We start from the raw sequence: 22,021 nt of genomic DNA, 5'->3' as shown, positions 1-22,021 counted from the left end.
TTTCGTGTTTAAATACTGAAATATAAAACGTATTTAAATATCGCGAGAAATCTCTATAAAGAGTCTATTGAAAATGAAAAATATGCACTCAAATGAAAGTATAGAAGCCTGTGATAGAAGCGAATAGACGAAATAATAATAACTGTAGGAGGTTATTCGCATTTCAAACGCTTTGTTTTTATATCTTATAGAGGAGGTTTTATATTAAATGTCTATTGAGATGAATTGAATAGCGTAATGTTCTAGTTCATTAGAAAAACCTCGAAGTAATAGAAATAGGGTATTGATTAAACAAAACATTATTTCAATAAGGAACGTCTCAATGCTTTCTAAAACTTTAATTAAATTGTATGCCCTTTAATCGGAGCAAATATTCCATTTATGAATAAACGAGGCATCATTTTCAAGATGTCGCAACGATAATGGTTATTATCGTGGCGATGTCGTGAGACGTAATATCGTGTCGTGATATGGAGCAATTTTACTGGTGATTTTCGAGTGTTCCAATTTATATTAACCACGAAAATATGAGAATTCTCTCTCAAAAATAATGATAAAAACGCCATATGTTTGAAAGGTGAATTCATAATATTTAAGTAGGTACGTAGATAGATACTTGTACTTGAAACCTTGGTTTTACAAAATTTTAAAGTCACATAAATACAAGTATTACAAAGTATATAAAATCTATATTTAACTGGGTGATTAACAGCTTGTTTTTCTATACACTGTCCTTTAAAATTAAAAACATCACATTATTGAAGAATCAATTTGATCTCAATCCCATTTCCTATTGTCGACTTAAAAGATTTACGTTTTGATAACAAAATTGAGCTTTTAAGTTCAGTTAGTCGAGTGTATAGAACTTTTTATCATGTCATGATAAATTTTATGAAAAAAATAAGAATACTCATAATTACGAGAGCCCAGTATTATGTATAAGAAGTCTGTTTGACGTGTGGAAGCAATAACAGCAATAATAAACTTCGGAAGAACGCCAGTTTTCCTTCTCAAGAGTCATACTAATACTGGATGAGCCATTTCCAATAATGTAGAGACAATCTAATTAATTAGTATATTATAGATAAGTGTCATTGATTTTATTAATACCAAATAATTTAGAGTTGGAAAGAAAATACTGCGAATCCATAATAATTTTAATGGATTTAATTTGATGTCATATTTTTCGATAAAAGTCATTAATAACATCGTGATTAGAATAATATTTGATGGTAATATAAGTGATTCTGCCAATCCAATATGTCTAAAATAATTATATAAAAACAATGAATGTCAAAATATTAAAAATATATGTTCATACAATCTCGTGTTTTTAAGTCATTAATTACGCGTTAAATAAATAATCAAAAAATATACAACATATATCGTATTACGTGGCCTGTTTCAAATTAAGATAAGTCCACAGTAATAACTTAATTCATAACGTAAAGGTCACACTGAAATAAAGTGATAGCGTATACAATTAAATGTGTGTATCGTGGATAAGATTGTGTTTATTGTAAGTGGAGTGTGGCATGTCTCTTATAATTATTAAGTAAACGATACACGCCTTAAATATTGTACTATCTTGTTTTAAAATACGATTATAAGTGTGAATGTGAAATGTGTGAAATCCATCTGTCGTACAGTTTTGTTATTTTTATATGAACTTTATGAAGGAATTTGTATTTTTACCTGTGCTAGATGCGGTAATGTTTTCGTTTAACAAGGATATTTCTAAATGATGAACAAATCACGTATTAAATAGGTTTAATTACAATTATGTAATTTGTGATTGATCGTAACATTGTAATAAAGACAAGAATATTTGTGGCACTTCCAGTAACTTAATTCCATGTCTTTCCTCGAAATATTATTCTCGCGTCTCTCATTATGAAGCAAATCATTACTCGGTGAAATCGTATGGAATCACGGAGAGGGATTATTGCTTTGTACACTTGAATTTGAACCCTTTGTGGTGTAGATAAGGTAAAAATTCGTTTGGACGGTGTCGGTCTCGCTATGATATGTCATCTGTATAAAAAATATGGGAATATTGAGAAAATGAAATCACGTCGATAGCGCTAAGAGGTTTTTAATATTCCTGCCAGTGGGCGGTGCATTGTTATTGTTAAGTGGTGGTCTGGAAAACATATATTATTATCATATTTGGGGTGTTTTCGGATTGTGTGGTTTTGTATAATCTTGTGGGAGTAAGCGCATCATCTATATTATGAAAATCTATTAAGAGAAGAGGAACCATAGTTTCAGATGATATGATATCTACTACTTATATTATTATCAGTAGGTATCATTGTCATTATCTCTGTCTATATTATAAGATTATCACTGCTTTAATTAACATAACGTATGATTATGTGAAATGTAAATTTTTATAGCATAGAGATAAAAAATTGAAATATTTAACGCGTAGTAGCAATTGCATAGTTTATGAATCGAATGGTTTTTTGCTACTTTGGCTAAACTGTGATCGTTTTAACGCGATCCTAAATGTTGGTTATCTGTTTGTTATCGTATAAAGTTGATTTAAAAAATCCTTTTGTTTCTTTTCTAAACTAGGGTAGATCAATATTTGTATTTAAGTTATCAAACACCAACTAACAACTCTGAAAATAATTTCGACTCAAAACGTTCACCTATACCAACATTCCCCACGTTTTCTCTCAACTTTTCTCACAAGACAATGAGTTCCTGGGTCTCTCTGTGAACTAGATTTTTCAAAGGTTCATGTACACTTAGTTTAACATTTAAAAGGTCGTTCGGGTCCAGATTAATCGCTGCAACAATCGGAACAACGCCAGTTAAGTGTTCCGCGTTGGCCAATACGATTAGATTATAAATAATCCTTAAAGCGAGAAATGTCATCCAATTGTTCTAATGTTTTCTTACTTAAGATTGTATCTTGTACTATCATGGATACAGTCATGGATTTAACACGTTGTTCTGAAGAATCATAGATATATACACTGTGATAGAACGTGTTTTTCTATTACAGATTATATTCAATGTGAGTGTGCTAGGTTAAATATTTGTCTTGCATTTTTTTAAATGGCATGTATATTGAATGACCTTTTAGTCGTCTAAAATTTATAGATAAAACTTAAACGGAGCCGGTAAAAAATAATATGATACAGTGTCTATTTTTGAAGCGTTATTTATTACTAGGAAAAAATCGACGAGGCTTTCCGTTTCACCGTTGCGTTGGTAAAAAATCTGTTATGAGTTTTCCTGATGATGGTGAACTATCAACCCAATGGAGCAGAAATTTTTATAAAATGTTCCCAATACAAAATAACCACAGAAGAAATAACGACTGATAATGATATGTATTATAAAATATAGTTTACATATTATGAGCTAGCTAAAATCCTAAATCGTTCTCCTTACTTATTGATACCTATTCCGGTTCGTCGTCTGAAACTTACATGCATCGTATAGGTACATCTATACAGTCAATCCCGCGTAGGTTATACCTACCTCGTCTCATTCCCTAAAGATAAGGAAAAATCGGTGAAAAATCCGCGAATAGCAGAAAGGGTGTCTCCACATGTCGTATGGGCGGCGTCTTACACACACATGTCTTACAATAGGTATGAGAATAATGCCTGCAATGCTTTGTGTTGACATATCATTATTCTGAATGTTGGTAGTAACTGCAAAAAAAATATTGAGCTTAAGGAGAATTTAAATGCTGCATTTATCAACTTGAAATAGTTTCAAAGACAAACACGAAATACGTTTTCTAATAGTGTTTTTACTAAAATATTTATAAGTAAAATATTAAAATAATAATGTTATGACGTATTTGTGTACAGTGAGAGAGTAACATTATCCAAAACCAAATCTTAATAAATATCGTAAATTATAAATCTTGATCTCCACTGTTTCCATAAAATTAACAGAGACCCAAACATTTATCTATTAAATAAATCTTCTTCTTTAAATGCTTTTGAATCGTCAAATTATTAACCACCGGTTCAGAAAATAGTTTCTACATAGACGAGGTCAACATAATATAGTCTGGATTAGCATTTAGCGAATAACAGACAGACAGACAGACGCGGTCGGTGACTTTACATATAGATTAACATAGAAGCTACAAGTAACACAAGAAGTTATTAATAATCAATGAGTGACATGAAAAATACAAGCTTCGAAAAACATGACGGTTTGCCCACGTATATGCTAATATGTGCCTCTTAACACGATTATATATTGTAATAGATTTCGCATTGGAATTATATGCGATAGCTATCAATATAATGATTGAATTTTGTTTTAACTTATGTTTTTTTTTTTGTTGTGTAGGCTCCTTTTATTAGAAATACATTTACGTGCAAAATCTGGAGTAAAGAGCTTATTAATGTAGAGTTTACGCTTAACTACCATATTCTAGGATTTTTTCTATTATCAAATTTATTATTACTAGGTTTCCGCCCGCGGCTTCGCCCGCGCAGTCAAAGAAAAACCCACATAGTTCCCGTTCCCGTGGAATTTCCGGGATTGCGTCATTTTCCCGGGATAAAAAGTAGCCTATGTCCTTTCTCGGGTATCAAAATATCTCCATACCAAATTTCATGAAAATTGGTTCAGTAGTTTATGCGTGATTGAGTAACAGACAGACAGAAATAGTTACTTTCGCATTTATAATATTAGTATGGATTAAGATTAAGAAGATTGTGTCCCCTTCAGAATTTATTCAGCCGAGATGTTTGAAATTACATTACATATACTGTTATATTTGTATGATAGAGCAAAATGAAAAAAACTGGAAGATGAAACTTTTCTATCTGCATGTCTTTTTCTCCGCCAAACTTTTTCGCAGTTTTGCCAAGATACATAGGCCTATCTACATGTTAAATTGCATACATTATGTAAAGCTTGTATTTTTAGGTTTATATGACGTAGACCCTTGTATATAATAGTTATTATTATATCTTTGTATCTAAATATAGATCATAATGCTATCGATATCTCGAAATCACCTACTGATTAATCTTACCTTTATCTCCCTAATTATCCAGCAACAGGCATTATCTTGAAATATGCCTATCAATAAATCCATTTTAGGCAATTTGTTGTCGTTAAGTGTTTAACAGATAGCATATAATTCACGCGCAATCAGCAATAGATAAATGCCATTGATCGACGAATTCACAGTAATAAATCGAATAAGACAAACACAGAAACGAAACAACAATTACGTGTTATCGACATTCCGATTGCAACACCGCCCACGTCACATCACTAGTCGATAAATCACGCACCGTGAGAATCAAGAGCCCAACACTAGTAATGTAATTAGTATGGAAGGTTAGGTTTGTTGGAATTGAGACCTTTGGAGTGTATTTCGACAAGGTCGTCTTGTCGAGGGTCTTATGATCGTCAAGCTGTAATAGTATATTTCTAAGAATTGCTAAGACGCTGTTCGAGTTAGTAGATATTATTTTATGGAAAAGAAACTAATTTAACCTGATCGCTACTTGCAGGCAGCCCGCAGCAGTTTATTCGTATACCTAGGTATTTTATTAAATGTTTCACATTCATAGATTTAGAGAATGGTCCAGTTGTGAAAATTATTGAAAAAATACATTGAGGTTAGTGTTTCAAACATTAAAAATAAATAAATTTGAATCGTAAATTGAGATTTTATACAAAATAGGAGCTTAGACTGTATACAATAAATCGTTACTTTTCTTTGGAAAACTGTTGATGCCTTAAAACTTGCCTTAAATTACTGTTGATCAACTTCAAAATAATTTAATTAGTTTAGAAAGATAGAAAGAAACTTGCAGTGAATTTTAACATTCGTCTAGGTTATTTAAAACTTAGGAATAGCATCTTTTTGATTGACTTCTGTATTTTTTCTCTTATCTTGCGTTCCTTAAAAATATTATCTCTATCTACCTATCTGATAACTTCTATTCATTTTCTGGTATTAAGGACACAATAATTACCTTGAATATAATATGCAATAATTTAATTCTGTTTTGCATATAATCAGGCCTCCACCAATCACTGAGCTGTCAAAATTAATATTACGAAATAAGAACAATAATATCATGAATATTAGGATTTCTAACCGAAAGCGTTTATATCGTTACGACTAGTTTTAAACGAACAATCGATTCTGCGTACAGAAAAAAAATCCAATAATTTGTTTAAAAATCAAAGAAAAATGTATACGAATGATTTTCCTATAAGTACGAACGTAATACTCAGTAGTAAGAACATTTGAAGACGTATTATAATATTGTGTTGCAGATGTATTGCATTAAAATGACTTACTTGAATATAATATGCAATTTCTTACTATACTTTAAGACTTTGAAAAGTTACTACTCGTAGAAATAAATTTTAAACATATTCACAATGTAATATCTAATCCGTTCTTCAATCACTCACCTAAATGAAACGTTAATTGCTTGCTTCTTGCATATTTATGTACAATAACAGCTGGCTGTATATCTATTGTTTTATAGATAATTACGAGCCCTATTCATCTATTATGACGTTTAAAATTATTACGTGTGGGTGAAGAATTCGTTATTGTATCTCGATAAATTTGCGAGACGTTGAAATGGTTATTGCGTCCCTCGTAAATACTTACCATTCATGTTTATTCAGTGTTTAACATAGAATATTAAGGAGGATACGATTTACAAAATGACGTTACGATATTTTAAAATTGGCATAGAAGTATGAACGTACGATATAAATAGGTAAATAACGTTAACGTTAATAACGTTACGCAAATCACGGACAGAAAGAGCAATATGTTTTGTCAAATTAATTTACGCTCACTTGCAATATTCTGTTTATTAACTATTCATTTGATATTTAATTTCTGAATAGCGTTAATTGTTTTTGATAAGTCTCAAAGAATTTCATAAACATATTTTATAGGACTGACATTCATCTACATGACAAGCACATAAAATTCTATCACCATTGTTCATTCTTGTTATTACGACCCAATTTTTATTAATGAACCTTTATGTTCTGTTATTTTTTTAAACAACTTTATTTATTCGGTCAGGTGCCCGTTTAACAAAAGTTTCATGAATAATGTAAGACTGTGTGGCAATTTATCTGAAAACAAACAATTAAATACAATTGACAATTTCAAAACAAAAAAGTGTTGTGCATTTTTTTATTCGTGACAGACATTAAAAATATTGGAAACCTTTGGCGAAATAACAATTGCATCTACGATAAATCGTGTCGGTAACAAAATATCGTTACGATATTTCTATTCGCAGCTTTACGTATATGGAGGCTATTAGCCTAACACTTACAACCTACATTATTGTACAGATAACTGATAGAATGTATGGCTTTATGGTCGAGTCATTTCAGTGTTTGGGAGTTGGCTTTCGTAAAACATTTAGTATTCACACCCCAAAGTTAGTGTAACAGATAATAATATGCCTCGAAAGTCGAAAGTAATGTTTCATTGTATATAGTGCTCTTTAAATTTTAGCATTGAAATTCTTATTCATTTCTTAGCGTTTTTGTATATTGGTTCAAGCGTTTTGCCTGAACTGATCGCGATCAAAACACATAAGAAAAAGAAAGGCCTATGTCCGAAGTGTGAAAGAATTTTCAAAATCGTGAACTACAAATTAATACCTTTTTTCATAATTTTCACAACTTTTACACTTACCTTTAGTTCAACCATATTCATATTGCGAGCGAGCATCAATCTATTTTCACACATCCCCAAAGCATAGTTTAAACCGGCCAAAACATCGTCCATAACCAGCAATTTCCGGCCACATTCAGTGTAGACTTCAAACAAAACCTATTAGACGCCTTCAACGTGTTCCATGCGCTGAAGAGAGTCTCAAAATTAGGAACATGCCGTATCTCAGATCAGAGGCGTTGAGAGGCCAGAAGATACCCTCTCGCGACGGAATAAGAGCCTTGGGGAATGTAAAGGTTTTTCTTTTATACGCGCGGCGGTCTTTGTTTTTGTTCGTTTTCTGTTCTATTTTTTAGGTAGGAAAATGTATGGTCACTTGCGTTGGGTTAACGTGATGTTATCGAGTTCAGAATGTACAGGTGCTGAAGGTAAACCGATACTAGCATGATTTTCAATATTTCGTTTATTTATATTATCATACAGTATTTAATATTAGTTAAATCTTTTGAGCAATTTTCCAAGTTCAAGTATGATTTGACTTTGTATATAACTTTTTATTCATTTATTTAAATAGCCATATTTATATTTATTATTTTTATACCTTTACTTATTTTGTCTGATAGGTAGGTACGTATATTTAATTTATGCAGCAATTAATGAAAACGAAGAAAATGCATATTTAAAAGTGTCGTTGGTAAAATGATTATGAATATTCCATCCCACATGCACCAGGGCGGCAGTAGTAAATAATACCATGTACCTATCTAATGTCTACCAATTTATTTTATCACATAGTCCAAACACGTTGAAATATGCAGTAAGAAATGAAAACGAAGAAAATGCATAGACACTGAATTAAAAGTGTCGTGAAATGAATATTCACATGCACCAGGGCGGCAGCAAACAGTAGCAGTAAACCCTTATGAGGCGGGATTGGCGCGTCCCCATGCAAGATCACGGCGCGCCTGACTTCGCACTCATTGTGAAAAATGGAGCCTCTGAGGGTGGCACCTCCTAGGCCTGCTTGGTACTTGGTAATGTTTTATTTTTGCGTTTGCGGAAGCATTTGGATTATCATTTTTTAAGTACTTTGCTGTACATGAAGAATATTTTTTTTGGTTGTTTGTTACCTGACAGACACGAATAAAAAGTCTCAATTTGGTCAAGAAAAGAATACACCTAGAGCAAAATACCCGTAAAATAAAACTGATCGATAAAATACATTTAAGACTTGTTTGCCGTAAGTAGGTTCACATCAATATCTATTTCATTTTTTACTATCTAGTACTTTTTCCTTGTAATTTTTTCAATTTAGTTCCAACGCATGTAAATTTCCAAATGCGAACCGAAGTGTGTACCAATAGATAACACTTTCTTCCACCCAAAAGGAAAACGCAACCTGCATTGCAAGATACAAAGTATTAATCAACAATACAGGGGTTAGAATCTAGCTAAGAATTGCTCCCAGCAGGTGGGTTTCAAGGGTTAGGGTGGTTCTTTGTTCCCTCCATTACAATATTCCCGAAATGAAAGAATCCGACATAATCTGTCCGACACGCAATTTGGGCTTTATTCGAGATTCGCGCGATTTGTCATAGCTTTGTTCTCGTAGAAGTGTTATATTAATGGCTGTGTATTTTGGTTATGCATTTTCGATCGTCTTATTTGGTTATGGTACCGAGTAATGATGGTACTGCATGTCTTTAGTTTAGCAATAAACATAGCTATATTCTGATTAGACTTAACTATATGTAGACATTATTAAAACTTCATAATTACATGATAATTATTTACATAATTAATAGATAATAATTATTTGTATTTTCAAATAATTGTGTAGTTGAAAATATACAGGGTGAAATATATCTACATAAAGCTGGTTTATATTTATGTATCATTAAGAAACATAATGAATTCAACTGCACTTTTCAATTATTCGTATTCGTTAACAGTCTCCTATAATTTCAGTTTTACTGTGATTTACCTTGATTAATAACAAAATATCTTTTGAAAGGCCGACTTATTCAATCTATTGAAATTATTGAAATAAAAAGTGTACTTCAATTAACGCTTTTTATGAACGAATAGTTATAATTTCATTGAAACATGAAGAGAGAGTTTTATTTTTATTATTAATTTACCACTCGTTTTGTCAATTCATTTCAACAACTTTAAGCTAAAAAATAAAAGCTGAAACATCCCATACAAATGTCAAATTTGGAGCTCATTCATAGATTATACAAGCCCACAAAAGCCCGGCAATTATGCGGGAAAGATGTTTAATTTACTTGCCAAATATTCAAAAGGGTCGTGTAAACATTGAAATCGCGAGGTCTGCAGTCTTTGGTACAACTTGCATTTTTAAAGAGGCGCAAATGAGCGAGTGGCTTTGTTTTTACCTACTACAGACCCGTCCAGTATAGCTTGAGCCCTCATCCCTCATATCTAGCCAAGAAATCTAATGAGTACAACATTGCTAGGAGGCTACAAGTATAATGGCCCTTTGAAGAGCTGCGAAATAACTTAAAAAGAAAAATTAATGCAGTGAAAAAGAAAATAGGAATGCTAAATGAGGAAATGTAAGCATGTAGGTTTTATATCATTGCTATGAATATTACAGCTGCATAGACCTATAGGTGGTTTTAAAAGGCCTTTGTATTTTTTACTCGTATGATAAAAACCGTATGAATTGGTAGTGTTAAACTTTCCGTGTATACGTGCTAATTATCTTTTGAAGATAGCTGTATAAATTGCTATCGAATCAACATAAATATCACAATCTAAAATAAACAGTAGTATTTATGAACGTAAGATAAGATCGTTGCAAAAATTACTGGAAAATATATTTGCGATAGTCAGATTATCGTTAATCGATGCTCCAACAAAAGGCCATAACTCAGGGCTATCTGGAGATTCAAATTGCTTATCGAGCAGCAATTAAAATGCAATTAATTATTAATTAATTTCAAAATTCCCATTGAATCGTCGCGTGCGCAGGTGCAAAGTGTTCGCGATTGTCTCAGTTGACACTAATTGGTTTACTTCTAAACGCAAAGTGCAAACATATGAATTGCATTAGCTGCCATTTGCAAAACGCATTCGTTGTTGTTAGTATTAATGCGTTTCCTCGTGGAAATGTATGAATAAGTAAAGATTGCTTGCGGGTAATAAATTGAGAATGCTTGACCGATTGCGCTTGAGAGGGTAATGTTATGTGATTATTTCCAATTCTTTTTTTGTAAAAAAAGAAGAAAATTTTAAAATATTAAATTATAAATATTTAATTATACAGCATTATCAATTAAAATCATTTCAAATATACACCTATAAATTTCAGTACCAATATCATAATAAATATAATAATAGATGCTATAACACCTACCTTAAACCCTAAAGTGTATTCCAATATCTCATGCATATTTTGGCTATTTTAAAAGCGCTGACGTCACAAAATCGAGGCGGCCATGCAATCCCCTCCTGTTCTCGACGCCTCAGCACAAAATGAATGGCGCCCCATACTTGTATTCAAGATCCAGACAAATTGTAAGGGCTTCTTCAACTTTAAGGCTGAAAAATTATCTGCTTAACTGATACTATAGTGTAAAAGCTTGGGAATAAAGCTCAGATTTGCGTGCGTGTAATTTTGTTTTGTAATACTTTTTTGATTGTGCACTGTTGGGTTATTTTGGATGAATTCCGTTTAGAGTTAAATGGTGGATGTTTAAACTAGGACAATGGCATTTGAATAAACGACAGAGCCTTGCCAATAAAATAATTTTCTCATTTTCTAAGAATTTCCTAAAAAAAAGATAAATAATTCTTTGCTTTACATAGAAAGTGATAGTTTTGCTGTGACCTTTTTCTAAAAACTATTAATAACCTTCCATAAAAAATAAGTAGTTGCATTATTTTAGAAAGAAGTATTCATATACAATTCAAGACCATTGTCTTTTGGACACACATTAATATTAAACAATTCATGTCCATGCAAAACAGAAAGTAGACGGTTAAAAAAAATCTTTTGTCGCATAAGTACGCGACTATTTGGCAAAGCTGAAAACCCTTTAAAAATGCTCAGGGAATGAGAAAAAAATTATAACCCCCTCGTCAAAGGAGGGTCATATCGCGTTGAACATGTCTGGAGTACCTCACTTTTTGCTATACTTTTATTTGTCAGGTGTTTTGAATAAGGCCGGTGATGCACGAACGTTTATTGTCTCAAGAATGGTTGTACCTAATTAGTCTCTGAGATTAGGACTATAGAAGACGAAGAATTTTATTCTGTCTCTGTAGTAAGGGTCGAAATGCATTTTAAACTTGTTTTGCTGTCTTTGAATTAAATGGATATTGTTAACAACGTGATAATTAACGTGATATTTTTATTTTTAAACCAAAGATAGCTATATTCAAATGTATTGTCCAATGGGTCATATTTTACAAACGTGTTTTGTTTGAAGTGCTCGTACTACTGCAACAGTAAATGGTAAATAGATACATTTTTGAAGCGATTGTTAAATACAAGTCTGATAGTCAAGTATCCTTGTTATTATGTTTTATATTTTTCATCGAATAAAACTTGTATTTATAATATTGTATGGCAATAAATCCGGGATTTATTTCTATGAATGCACATGAATTTGCAGTTTACATTAACTTATTCTGTTTACAATTCCTCAATGATATACGTCTAATATATATACGCGTGTAAATAATAGCTACTTATAAGGAATGTGTTTATTGTGACTCATAAATTGTGTAATTATTCCAACACGTGCAATAAAGTTCTGTGCAATATATTCAATGTCAAATTATTATTCCATACAATGTAGTTCAGTGTAACGTGTAACGTAATACAAGTTTTAGTAAATAATCACACGCTTGAGAGCAGAAAATAACAAAACTATTTTAAAAGTGATTATTTGATTATAGCGCAGTCTTTAGTTCAGTAATTATTGATGAAAACATTAGTTATGTTACGATGTGGATAGTTCTACAATCGCACAGAAAATCGGCGTCAAGTATTATAATAGTTGTAATGTGTACATTTTAGTCTATTGTCTATTTCTTTTTGTCCCATCGACAATCCTTTCCTTATACTTTAACCTTTTAAGACTGTCAACGCATTTGCACAGGTCCTACCTTGGCGACGGGACCCAGTTGTCCCTTAGGACATAAAAAAATTATAAATCCATGTAAATTCAATATAAATCCATCACATGTCAGTGAACAATATGAATAAAATAAGTATTATTCATCCTTTTTGTAATGAAATAAACGTAGCCTTACAACGCTACGAAATGCACGCACGTTCGTAGCCCGCTTAAAACACATCGTCACCTTATATGTAGATGCTTATAAAGAAGCGTTCGTGTAATCTTTTGTCGTAAGCATAAATTTTTGATATGTACTTACCTAGTTGAATAACTAGGTATATTAAATAAACAATTCTTGTTTTTATAACTACAATGTAATGTTTGGAAGAACCACTTCTATTAATTATATAATGTATCAAACATTGATTCCATTAATTTACAAAAAAAGTTTCTTCATGTCAGTATAATTTTATGAAAAATAATCTGTCGTCTAACAAATTCACTTTCGTAATTAAAATATTAGCACAGAATACTTAATAGTAGCTAATATTAGTATAGATAAATAGACTTATCACAATACATGTATGCAATATGATTATGTGCTGAATTAGTTTGAATTTCAATAACCACTACGGAATTACTGATAATGCCAATTCTAAGATAACCACATAATTTCGAACCAATTATTAATATTTTGTTGTGTAGCATAGACATTAATTATACAAGATTTGTACATAGAGAATATAGTTTTTAATGAGGAAAATTAATGCTAAGAGGGGCAAGGCAAGTAAGGGACTTCTTTATTTAATCTTTAAATTGGTTTCATATAATTGTGTATAGTATCATAGTAAGTATAAACCATTGTTATTTAGATTTCTATGGTATAAACTAAATCAATATATACAACAATGTCTGGTGAAATTTATTTACACAAATATTTTTCACAAACGTTTTTATTTCAGACAAAATTGTGCATTATTTTGCGTTAAATTTAAATTTACTTTTTACCATTATCCGTGACTTACTTTGTAAGCCGTTCAGTTTTTTCCCAATATTTATTACTCTTTATATATATAGAAAATAGCGTACACATAGAATGGGCAAGCAAGAAAGCTCACGCATTGTATTAGGGACCGCAATTGTACATAAAAACTTCGCAATCCATATCTTACCATATAGTTTGAAATATATCGCCCATGTACCAGCAATTCATCATGATTATAAAAGGAAGCTGTACATCGTGTGCCGAAGCCTAATCATTATGTAAATACAATACAATAAATCGTCTACGTGTCTTTGAATGTGGCACCGACGGATGAAAACGTGTGACAGAGGTGAGATGTGATATAAAAAGGATATAAATAATTAATCTCGATATTCCGTCTTGCTGTTTGTGGGCTAAGCGCGAGCGTGCAGCGTGGCGTGAATGGCGGAATTAAGATTGCTAGTTGGCTGTCAAAAACTTACAATCGTGGCGTGAATGGCGGATTTATGTTATTCAAAATCATAGCTGTCAAAAAAATAACAATTTTGTTTTTTTTAAGGAGAATTTATAGATGAATTAAGATAGGGAGGGGTTATGGACAAGAAGAGGAAAAACGAGGGAAACATGGTTATTGAGTATTTATTCAATTTATTTTATGAAATAAGGCTATCTGCACTTCGGTAGTGAAATATTATAAGTAAAAAAAAATCAAGAACTATTTCATTATCAACTCAATTCATATTTTGTCCACAATTATTTTTACTTTAATTTAATTTTCTTAATAATTTACTATTTTTTTGATAAAATTAATAAAGCCATCTAAGGGCCTTGCAAACGATATAATCTATGCTCTTAAAATGCAAAGGATTGGCGTCATTATAAGCCATCAGATGTAGTTGTTTTTTATCTTAATAGAAAATCTGCAAAATTATCTTGTAAGTGGAAAACTTATAGGCCAGTAGAAATCGACATTAAAAAACCCTAAATTCGCAAAGCACGATGTAGATTTGAATTTTTGGTATGTTGTTTGGATCAGTTAGGGTGATGTAAATCCCAATTTGCAACTTCGAAAAAGTTGTGCTCGCTGCGCACCACGTGATAAACTGCGAAAATTTTGGACTTTTTTCACTTTTTGCTCTAAAAGTCATAAACTATGCGTTTCCGACAAGTATGATTCAGTACATAAATTAAGGTTATTAAATTTGCAACAATTTAAGCCTAACCGCAGCTCTCTAAACCTTATAACGACTAAACTGTGGCCATTCGAAGATGGTTCATTTTTCCCGAAATATTGAAATTTTTAGTTTTGCTCCCGTTTGAAGCAAAATATTGGCAAAAACCGCTCGTTCTATGAGAAGTTCGTATAATAAAGTTGTAGTGCATTTAATTTTCTTTCATAAGAGCATAGAACAAAGTCTGTGAGACAAATAGTTCACTCACAATATCTGAAAAACAAAAAGAAGGTAGAAATAGATTTTTAAAGAATTGAAACTAAGGGCATATAAAATCATAAAAAGGATAATACTTTTTCATTTGCAGGATAGGTAATTAACAAAATTACAAAGATAATTAAATTTGCAACAATTTAAGCCTAACCGCAGCTCTCTAAACCTTATAACAACTAAGCTGTGGCCTTTCAAAGATAGTCAGTTTTTCCCGAAATTTTCAAATTTTTAGTTTTGCTCCCGTTTGAACCAAAATATTGGCAAAACCGCTCGTTCTATGAGAAGGTCATAAAATAAAGTTGTAGAAAATTTAATTTTGTTAATTACCTATCCTGCAAATGAAAAAGTATTATCCTTTTTATGATTTTATATGCCCTCAGTTTCAATTCTTTAAAAATCTATTTCTACCTTCTTTTTGTTTTTCAGATATTGTGAGTGAACTATTTGTCTCACAGACTTTGTTCTATGCTCTAATGAAAGAAAATTAAATGCACTACAACTTTATTATACGACTTTCTCATAGAACGAGCGGTTTTTGCCAATATTTTGCTTCAAACGGGAGCAAAACTAAAAATTTGAAATTTTCGGGAAAAACTGACTATCTTTGAAAGGCCACAGCTTAGTTGTTATAAGGTTTAGAGAGCTGCGGTTTGGCTTAAATTGTTGCAAATTTAATTAGCTTTGTAATTTTGTTAATTACTTATACTGCAAATGAAAAAGTATTATCCTTTTTATGATTTTATATGCCCTCAGTTTCAATTCTTTAAAAATCTATTTCTACCTTCTTTTTGTTTTTCAGATATTGTGAGTGAACTATTTGTCTCACAGACTTTGTTCTATGCTCTAATGAAAGAAAATTAAATGCACTACAACTTTATTATACGACCTTCTCATAGAACGAGCGGTTTTTGCCAATATGTTGCTTCAAACGGGAGCAAAACTAAAAATTTCAATATTTCGGGAAAAATGAACCATCTTCGAATGGCCACAGTTTAGTCGTTATAAGGTGTAGAGAGCTGTGGTTAGGCTTAAATTGTTGCAAATTTAATAACCTTAATTTATGTACTGAATGATACTTGTCGGAAACGCATAGTTTATGACTTTTAGAGCAAAAAGTGAAAAAAGTCCAAAATTTTCGCAGTTTATTATTTGCGTATAATCTTTTTTCCTACTTTCCCAAATTTTGTAATTTTGTTAATTACCTATCCTGCAAATGAAAAAGTATTATTCTTTTTATGATTTTATATGCTCTCAGTTTCAATTCTTTAAAAATCTATTTCTACCTTCTTTTTGTTTTTCAGATATTGTGTGTGAAATATTTGTCTCACAGACTTTGTTCTATGCTCTTATGAAAGAAAATTAAATGCACTACAACTTTATTATACGAACTTCTCATAGAACGAGCGGTTTTTGCCAATATTTTGCTTCAAACGGGAGCAAAACTAAAAATTTCAATATTTCGGGAAAAATGAACCATCTTCGAATGGCCACAGTTTAGTCGTTATAAGGTTTAGAGAGCTGCGGTTAGGCTTAAATTGTTGCAAATTTAATAACCTTAATTTATGTACTGAATCATACTTGTCGGAAACGCATAGTTTATGACTTTTAGAGCAAAAAGTGAAAAAAGTCCAAAATTTTCGCAGTTTATCACGTGGTGCGCAGCGAGCACAACTTTTTCGAAGTTGCAAATTGGGATTTACATCACCCTAACTGATCCAAACAACATACCAAAAATTCAAATCTACATCGTGCTTTGCGAATTTAATGTTAATTTCCACTGGCCTATTAGTAAGAATATCAATTCAAAGCCTAGAACATAAGAAGCGTAGATACTAGATAACATATAAAATTACTTAGTTTATTTATCAAAGAATGTCAGTAACAGTTTCTGCCAAACCATTTCCTAACTTACAATATTGACGTTTTAATTCCTTTTTTAATTAATTTTATTTGTCTGCGCAAAATTGATTACATTCTTCATGTAAGTAGGTACCTACATAAGAAGTAAAAAGTCGATTACCGAATATTAGGTGCCAATTTTACTCTTTTTTTAATTAGTAGTTGCCTGTTCTTTGTTTACACTAATTTAGAGAAATTTGCGATGCCATCAAATTGTTGTTAATCGCCTCTACTCTAAACTTAGACATCTACACTCTAACCCACACACACAGCACAAAAAAATCACTTTGAGTTCCGTCTGTGCCTCCATAATGCCCTTTCAGTCGAATGGCAACATCCATCCAAGAACGGGATTATGTATGTGCCTTAGTTCTTATTAAAAAAAAAACGATGACAGATTTGTTCGTATGGACATCCGTTTCAACAGAGAAATATCTGTTTTGCTACAGTTTATGCTATGAAATATCGTGCATATTGAGGAATAGAAACACGTGTGTATTGAGAAATGATTTCTGATTTTTCTGTGGTTTTAATACATGCAAATGTTACGTTCAAACACCGTATCAGGAAGAATAAAACAACATCTTTTTACATCATAGCTATTTATCGTTTTAAAAGCGGTTGTTTAATGCTCATGGTTGTACGTATGATCGATCAAAATTTTGAATCTACCATCGGTGATCTTGTCCAGTGGGTAATAAAGATCTAACAAAACAAAATTCTTCGTTCTTCTTTGACCTAATCAGTACTGAGAGTTCCGAATAAAAAATAAAAGAAATGAAAACAAAGTTGCTCAATTGTTTCACGTTTAAAATTATTCAATTCAGTCAATGTGAAATTCTATATTTTTAAAGATAATCAAAATAACGCGCAAACTTGATCGAATAGGTAACGTAGGTAATTAGGTATACGACTTACATTATGAATATATTATTTCGTATAGTATACTGTGTATTATTATAATATACTATACGAAATAATATGTTGTTGTTATAAACATAAATATCTTCTTGACTGTACTAATGAAATGATTCATATGTTATGATGTCATATGTTGTGATCCACGTTCATATAAACCGGTCAGGTGCGAGTTTGACTTATTAACGAAGGATTCAATACAATATGCCATCTTTATTGAATGAAATACGATTATTTAAAACCGTATTCGTGGTTAATATTATAGTTTAGTATAATACAAGTATAAATAAAATATAGAAATAAAGAAAGATTCAAAACCCAACCAAAGAACAAAAACATCAAAATATTTTTCGTTTGGTAATTATGAGAGACATTAAGAAAAAAAATTATTAATTTCTTTAATGAAAAATGCTCTGTATATCATAGAGCAGTCTTTCCCAACGTGGGCGATAACGCCCCCTTGTGGGCGCTGCAGGCCTAAAGGGGGGCGGTAAGAGACACAGAAAAAAAAGGGGGCGTTGTGTAGGGCTTTGGGGTCGATTTATAATTTCATCTACCTAGCTAGGAAGACTCTTAGACACCGACTGAGCTCTCGACTTCGAGAGTCGACATCTTGTGAACATCAACTAATATTAATTAAGATATAGCTCAAACTCGGTTCGATATAATAGACCGCGGGCAATCATGTTTTGCAAGTAAGTTGTTTAACAAGTTTTTGTTAAATAATCCAATTTGTACATTCCTGTATCAATCGGCTGGTTCTATAATACTTGTTCCTGCTTGTCGAGTACGATTGGGCGTCGAATGAGATAAACGAGTTTATGCACGTTTGTCTTATTCCTGTTGGTGCGTGCTGCTTATGCAATCCTATATAAACGACGTAAATTTATTTTATTTTCATTTGCGGTTTCGCGCATAATAGATACCTAAGCAGTACTTGATTTCAACATTTACGTATTTCTCAAAACAAAACAATGTCGGAAGTAAAAAAGAAGAGACGGCAATACTCTGCGGAATATATTAAATTCGGATTTATTGAAAATCCCACAAACCCGTCGTCGCCTTTGTGTCTTCTATGTCTAAAAACATTTTCGAACGAAGCAATGAAGCCTTCAAGACTGCAAGATCATTTGAATAAAATGCATCCAGATAAGAATGACAAGAATGTAGCATATTTTCAAGACCTAGAGAAGAAGCATAATACTCAGCCAAGTGTATCAAAACTATTTTCGGCGGCTGCTAAGCAAGATGACGACGGACTTCGAGCTTCGTACAATATCTCTTTGTTAATTGCAATGCCTCAGCCCCCGGAATCACAGACACAATAGAAAATCTATTGTGTCGTGGCCCGATCGGGCCGCTCGGTGGTCAAAAGGCAAACCACACAACATCGGAGAAGAGTTAATTTTGCCAGCAATAAAAGGAGTAATAACTACTGTGCTTCATAAACCGGCCGCAGATATTATCAGAAAAATTCCTTTGAGTAATAATTCTGTGCAAAGACGAATTGATGAAATGGCTGAAAACATTGAAGAACAATTGAAGAATCATTGTGCAATCATCTGAGGACTAGTCAATTCTCAATTCAGCTCGATGAGTCCACTTTACCAACTAATGAAGCGTTGTTGCTATCTTACGGGAGGTTTATTAAAGATGAGAAAATACGTGAACGACTATTTCAATCACTGCAATATGTCATCAAAGCAGTCAATAAAATCCGTAGCAGCTCTTTGAATGATAGATTATTTCATCAGCTTTGTGCTACTAATGACGAAGATTTCAACCGTTTGTTGCTTCATACTGAAGTTCGTTGGCTGTCAAGAGGCAATTGTCTGATTCGATTTTACAACCTGTTTGACTCTGTGATAGAGTTCTTGGAAACTAAAGATACAGAACTGCGCAACAAGCTCATAACATCAAAGAATGATATAGCTTACATGACAGACCTGTATAAATTGTTCAACGACATGAACCTCCAACTGCAAGGCGATGGACTAAATTTAATTAAAACAAAAAATGTCGTTGCTGCTTTTGCAGCCAAACTGCTTCTGCACAAAAAGAATATGGGCAGACGTGAGTTTCACAATTTTCCGAATTTATCAGTATTCTGCAGTAACGACGACTTGTTTGCCTACTGCCAACATTTGGAAAACCTCCACATTGACTTCACCGAACGATACCAGGACATTTTAAACTTGGAAATACCAGACTGGGTGTTGGATCCGCTTTCAAATGTCAACACAGCAATGTCACCTCAGGTGGAAGAAGAACTTATAGAATTGACAACAAACGAAGAAACAAAAATCAAGTTCAAAAATGGATATCAAGAATTTTGGCTACAAAAACCGATCCCGCAATTGTACCCTGGATTGTGGTCAATTGTTCAACGATTCTTGATAGCATTCCCATCGTCATATTTGTGTGAACGTGGATTTAGTGCTGTGGCAACGCTGCTTACTAAAAAGAGAAATCGTTTGCGTGTTACCGAACGTGGTGACTTGCGGCTGTTTTTGAGTAAATTGGAACCTGATATCAACAAACTTATTGAACAGCATCAGATTCAACCTTCATATTAGTTTTTATATAAGAATTGATTATGTTTGTTTTATTTTCAATAAAAGATACTCTGTCTGTTTTATTTGTTTGTTTTATTTTCAATAAAAGATACTATAAAGTTGTGTTTCAATAATCAGTTATAAGTACTTAGCGGTTTTTAAGTATGTTTAAAAAGGGGGGCGTTAAAAAATAATTTATTCTTAAAGTGGGCAGTAGACAAAAAAAGGTTGGGAACCCCTGTCATAGAGGTAAGTATACCCAACATTAAAAAAAAATGACGAACCTGTGCGTCGGCGTCGTGTCAAAACAATATCTATAAATTTAGAATATTTTAATAGTTTCTACAAAATTGATTACAAAATTGAATTAAGAGCATATACTAACGTTAAATTAACGGTATCAAAATCGATTAAAAAATATTTAATTATCATAATCTCACTATAATTTAAAAGCTCTCAGCCGAAATAATTTAAAAGCTCTCATCATACCTATTAAATCAATTAAACAATTAATAGTTTGTATTTGAAACAATTTCTTCGCAGCGGATACATAATTGCGAGCCGGAACCGTAATTGAAAACACAAGTAATTAAAACGTACTTATAAATTAAAAATTGTGCACAGGAAAATGACACTTATGGCCTGATTATAGAAGCTCAAATGGGTGGGCAATATATGTGGATTGAATAACAGTTTTCAACGGCCCATTAAAATTTCTTTGTGCTATAATTTCACCGTGATATAAATAACTAGTTGTGTTCCAAATTTAGTTATTAAAGTGTTAGGTCAATTTACTTAATTACTTTTTGTGTAATAAAAATGCAGCCTATGGTTTATTATTTAACGCTTAGTTAAATCTGAGTTTAGCTCCGGGATATTGTTGTTTCCACTCTCAAAGTATAACCAGTTTGTGAAGTGGATTTTTATACATTGACTATTATTTTATACATTGATTAACATAATTCTTGAAATTTGTATTCATTGATATGAAAAACCTACTTAAACTTATAATAGAGTTCGGACAAAAAATATTTTAAAACTATTATGCATTTTCTCACCATAGCTGTTCTTTTATTTAGGTTTATTGATAATATACGTATTATTTATTTGATTAGCTTTAAATAACCTGTGCTTTCAATATGTGTATTACGTCGGTAAGTATGTAGGTATCTTTTATATTGGACCTGAAACTCAAATTCGCAAATGTTGTGTTGCCTTGCCTTTAAAAAAAATACGTAGGTAATAATTTCTGTTTCCTAATTACATTCAACAAATTAAACCTCATCAAAGCCTATCCCGTCATAGAACCTGAACATATTTATCCAACATTGTTATTATATTCTTATTGTTTTAGTTCCATGAGATAGTTTCCCGGTAACCGAGCTCACGATTCTTAGATTCGAATTAATTTTTTTCGAACTATGTCTACGTGGAAATGCTGCGTCGATCGTGATGAATTT

The 22,021-nt window shown here is 32.0% G+C and overlaps 1 protein-coding gene across 1 annotated transcript; it reads left to right on the top strand.

Moving 5' to 3' along the window:
- The first annotated feature begins 18,980 nt into the window (after positions 1–18,980).
- LOC149483838 (protein ZBED8L-like) lies at positions 18,981–20,582 on the top strand. The gene is made up of 2 exons (XM_089701909.1): positions 18,981–19,276; positions 19,541–20,582. Exons 1-2 carry the CDS (start codon positions 18,981–18,983, stop codon positions 20,580–20,582), a joined length of 1,338 nt encoding a protein of 445 aa, XP_089558035.1.
- Positions 20,583–22,021: the final 1,439 nt, after the last annotated feature.

Source organism: Colias philodice, chromosome 12, assembly GCF_061535455.1.
Source record: "Colias philodice isolate Cphi_HAF_F1 chromosome 12, ilColPhil1 Martin Lab GWU primary, whole genome shotgun sequence".
In the NCBI taxonomy this organism is placed as follows: Eukaryota; Metazoa; Arthropoda; class Insecta; order Lepidoptera; family Pieridae; genus Colias; species Colias philodice.
This window is presented reverse-complemented; position numbering and strand designations above follow the sequence as displayed.